Source organism: Tetrahymena thermophila, assembly GCF_000189635.1.
Source record: "Tetrahymena thermophila SB210 genomic scaffold scf_8253864, whole genome shotgun sequence".
NCBI lineage: Eukaryota > Ciliophora > Oligohymenophorea > Hymenostomatida > Tetrahymenidae > Tetrahymena > Tetrahymena thermophila.
The window spans coordinates 1-4,743 of record NW_002475949.1 but is presented as its reverse complement, the minus strand read 5'-3'; the positions used below and the strand labels follow the sequence as shown (position 1 = coordinate 4,743).

Genomic DNA, 4,743 nt, shown 5'->3' with positions numbered 1-4,743 from the left:
TTTTTATAAAAAAAATTATTTAATTTATTTAAAATCAAAGTGAAAATTTTAGAATAAAAAGTAGTTAATTATATTAATAAATAACTAATTTTTTTCTTTTATCTAATCTAAACGAGTGAGGAGATAAATTAGTAGATAATCAACTTTTTATTAAAAACTTATTCAAATTCAAATTTAAACACATCAAAAATTTAATTATTGTTATTTTTTCAAGCTAATTCTGATTTTTAAGTAATAATTGATAGAAATAAAAAGCCATTACCAATAATCGAAATCTTAATCATCATCTGGTGAGATTGGTTTAGAAAGAAATGTTAAAAACTATAGTTTATTTTAATTTTCATTTAATTGCAAAGATGTATACATGGGTAGATTAATTGGTATAGGAGGAGTTAACATAGGATTTTTTTGGTAGAACAAATTCAATAAATACATTTTAGATTCAAGAATATATTTATTTATTTATTTGCTTTTTGTTTAATTTTTAAAAATATAAAGAAAATAATTACATCGCACTTTACATGCTAATTAAGAATTTATTTATGATAAAATATCATCAACTTAAATATTTTAAGCACTTAAATAAAATTATTTTCAATTAATTTTTAATTTCTTAAAATAATTTTCTTATGAATTTTGTACCTTTAAAATATTTTGAGCATTGATAACAAACAATTAATGTTACATTCGAAAATTGCTTGTATTTTTTTTCTTCTAAAAATAAGATAGATCTATTGATTAAATAATTTATTGTAAATACTATAAAAGCGCATATTCTACCTAAATGCAAATAAATATGAATTAATTATGATGCTTTTGAGCTTATCTCATTTATATAATATTTTAGAAGAAATAGTGTAAAAAATCAATAAATTAATAGTGCTTCTAAATATTAGCTTCATCGAAATGGCTTTCTAATAATACACAGTGTCTTTTTGAAAATAATTCGATATATAGATAGATAATAATGTTCGCCGATAAATATGTAGTTAACTATTTTTTTTGTATGTATGTTTGATTGTTAGATAGGTAGGCATGTAGCTAGCTAGTTAGACAGTGAGATTGATAAATAGATAGATATATAGATAGAATTGGCGAAAGGAGGAAAAGAAGAAAATAAATAAATAAATTAATTAGTAAATAAAGGAGGAGATGTTTAGGGAGAAATTTAATGTATGGGAAAGAGAATGAAAGAAGAGGCGAAATTTAAAAATTGTGTTAATAACAAGAAATCAATACATTTATTTATTAAAAAATCAAAAGAAGAAAAAAAAATTTATAATATCATATCAATATTAAATGTCTAATAAGGTCGCTACCAACAACATTTTCGCTAGTCTTAATGACGACTCCGATAACGAAGCTCCCGTTAAGAGTAAAAAATGACATTTAAATATTTATGACTAATAAATTTTCTTAATCAACTAAAGCCACCCAAGCTACTAAGGCTACCACTGAAGCCAAGCCCGCTCAAAATGCCACTAAGGGTACCCACTCTAACACCAGAGGTCACAGAGAAAGAAGAGATGCTGGTGACAACGGTGAAGAAAAGGTCAAGAAGGACGATTCCCAAAGACCCAAGCACGTCAAGGACGGTGTCAAGCCCAAGGGTGTTCCCGCTGAACCTCACCCCTAAGACAGAAAGTCTGGTACCGGATTCTCTGGTGTCGAGTAAGATTAATTGATGATCGATTCATAAATTTGATTGACAAAAACACAATCATATTTGTTTGCAATACTTACTCTTCTCTAAATCACTTTTTAATAATATAAAAGCAAGAAGAAATTCAGAAAGGAAGGCGGTGGCAGAGGTAACTTTGGTACCATCAAGGGTGAAGTCCAGTACATACATACATATTTATATCAAATGCATTTCTTCAAGAAAATTCTCCTTTGTTTTCAAATTTTGCTTACCAAAAAAAAGCAAGCAAGCAAGTTAGCAAGCAAGCAATCAAACAAATAAGAGAGCTTACTACTTAATTTATTTATAATTAATTTATTTGTTTGCTTGTTAGCTAACTAGAAAGCTTTTGCTTGGATGTTTAATGGATAAATGATTGAATGCCAAATACAACATAGATAATTTGAATGAAAATAAGAAAAGTTGTTAAATTTTGCTATTCTCCTACTCCTTCAACTAATTTTAAATTGATATATAAATTAGTAAGTAAACTAAATAAATGATGAATAGATCAACGAATTAGTGTATAATGAACTAACTAATCAAACAATTACATAGCAAATAAATGCTCTACTATCAAAACTTTATTATATCGCGAATTTTTTGAGCCAACATTAGAAAAATTATAATATCTAATCTTACTTTTTAAATGAAAGGAGAAGTGAAACAAAAAATAAGTGAAAAATTTAATCAATCAATCAATCAATAATTAAACAAATAAAGAGATTAGCAAAACCAAGCTATTAATTTAAAAAGCAAAAAAACAAAAAAACAAGGAAGGATATTCTATCACAAAGAAAAATGATTATTTCAATAATTTAAATATTTTTGTCAACTGCAAAATAGATAATTGAAGGAAGAAACCAAGGAAGTCAAGGAAGAAGTCCCTGAAGAAGTTGAAGTTGAACCTGAAGTTGTTGATAACACCATCCTCGCTGAAGATTACTTCAAGATGAACGGTTACTCCGATGAAAAGCCCGCCCAAAAGGTTCCCGAAAGATAACTCAACTTAGATGAATTGAAGAGAGAAAAGCTCGAAGTCGTCCAATCTAAGACCGAAAAGGTTATTGATACCAACATCAAGAGTGCCAACCAAAAGAAGAACAAGGGTCCCACCACCTACTCTCTTGGTTGCAACACCGAAAACTCCGAATTACTCGGTGTCAAGTCTGGTCACACCACCCTCAAGTACAAGGTTGAAAAGGCTGGTGATGAACTCGTCGGTAAGATCGTTGAATCCAAGAAGGATAACGCTAGAGACTTCAAGGACAACAAGGACAAGAAGCCCTTCAACAAGAACAAAAAGGTAATTCTAGTTTACATTTCTAATTCATTCAAACCAAAAAAAAGCTACTATGTTTTCTTCCTTTCTTTCTTACCTTCCTTCCTTCCTTGCTTGCTTCAAACTGCAATCAACAACAACAACAAAAACAGACAGATTTATTCGTCTTTCTTTATTGCTCTTCAAATAGAAATTTAAGAGCATCTTATTCAAATTAAATGCAAATTGATTTTAAAATATCAATTCTATCTCCTAAGTTAAAGTCTAAAGCAGTTAACAAGCTAGGAAGCAATTAAATTAAGCATAAAAAACATCAATAAACTAAGCAGCATTTCTACATAAATTTATTATCAATTTATTTACGTTTGTTTAAAGTTTAAACTGAATTTGATAAATTAATTGATTTTGCATTTGTTGATAAGCTTAATTGAGTAAGAAAGTAAGAAAAGATGATATTAAGTAGCTGTCACAAGAGTGAAAATATAATTTAAATGATATAAATGTTGCTGGATTGAATTGTTTGTAATAATAATTTTATTTTAACCAAAAGGTCAACGTTGAAAACGAAGAAGATTTCCCTAAATTAGCTTGAAATTTATAAAGCTTTTAAAGCTCTTGACTAAATGGTTAGCTAAATACTATTTAAAAACATATAAATATAAAAAGAAAGTAATATATTGCTATAGATATTCTTATTTCTATTAGTATGAAAGTATTATTGATAGTATAAGAGAGTAGTCAGTTAATAGTTAGCTAGTTGGTTAGTTAGTTAATCAGTCAGTCATTCAGTTAATCAATCTCTAATTATGGCAGATTATCTTTCTATCTAACTACAAACCTACTACTTACATTATAATTTAAGTTATAAACTGCATGTTAAATTCCCTATATTATTAGCATAGTAATTATTTAATCATACAAATACATACTGTTTTCACTCTCACGCATTTTTATTTAAAATACAACCAACCTATTTACATATGCATAAATAAATAAATAAACAAATACATACATACATATATACCTCTATTATCTATTAGCTAACAAATTAACAAATCAATCAATCAATCTATATATAAATATATCAAAGAATTAATAAATAAAGACTTTATTCATTCATATCAAAAAAAATATATTCATTTTTCTTTTTAGCTAATTTAATTATTAAGAAATATTACTTACTTTTCTTTCTCCATTTTAAATTTAATATTGCTAATTTAATATTTGCAAATTTATTTCTTTCTCTTTCTTATTCAAAATTTATAGTAAAATTCAAATCGCATTTTTAATTATTCATTTTTCTTAAAGAAAAAAAAATGGAAGAAAAAAGAAAATAATAAAAAATTGCTATTTTTTTTTTGGATTTATGCTGCTTTAAGTAAATAATCAAACAAGAATCCATGCTTTTATTTTGATTAGTAGAATTTTTTGATAAAGTCTTGCTTTATTTGCTATTTTTAGCGAATTTTGTGCTTCTTTTAGAAAAATACATTTTTAGAAGAGCATATCATTTTAAGCTAAAATTTTTGTTTTAAATGTCTGAAATTTATTAAAAAATAAGACCATTTTGAGTTGTTAAGTATTTTGATCTATATTTGACTTAACTAAGTTTGATAGGTAGCTACTCCACCAAATAACTAATTTTTGGCCTTAACTTTTTGAATTATTAACTTTCCTTAATAAATTATAATTAGCCTTTATCTATCTATTTATTTATTAATTAATTCATTCATTCATTGATTTATTAATCTTAATAAATTAATTTCTATTTTATTTTTTT

At 26.0% G+C, this 4,743-nt stretch overlaps 3 protein-coding genes across 3 annotated transcripts in view; 2 read left to right on the top strand and 1 right to left on the bottom strand. All coding sequences in view use genetic code 6, as the record gives it.

The window, feature by feature from the left end:
• The window catches only part of TTHERM_001339590 (hypothetical protein), a gene marked incomplete at both ends in the record, with an annotated part of 282 nt that extends 239 nt beyond the window's left edge, over positions 1-43 (top strand). Inside the window, one exon of the mRNA XM_012800973.1 lies at positions 1-43. This exon is cut by the window's left edge and continues 239 nt beyond it. Within this exon, the coding sequence (XP_012656427.1) occupies positions 1-43 (43 nt within the window).
• Positions 44-1,299: 1,256 nt separating this feature from the next.
• Positions 1,300-3,555, top strand: TTHERM_01339580 (hyaluronan/mRNA-binding family protein; the record flags this gene model as incomplete). Its single annotated transcript, XM_001027546.3, has 5 exons — positions 1,300-1,375; positions 1,431-1,671; positions 1,777-1,842; positions 2,528-2,987; positions 3,514-3,555. The coding sequence occupies 5 exons, from the start codon at positions 1,300-1,302 to the stop codon at positions 3,553-3,555; spliced, it is 885 nt and encodes a 294-aa protein (XP_001027546.2).
• Positions 3,556-4,470: 915 nt separating this feature from the next.
• TTHERM_01339570 (hypothetical protein) lies at positions 4,471-4,692 on the bottom strand (the record flags this gene model as incomplete). Its single annotated transcript, XM_001027545.1, has 1 exon — positions 4,471-4,692. The coding sequence occupies one exon, from the start codon at positions 4,690-4,692 to the stop codon at positions 4,471-4,473; it is 222 nt and encodes a 73-aa protein (XP_001027545.1).
• Between the last annotated feature and the right edge of the window lie 51 nt (positions 4,693-4,743).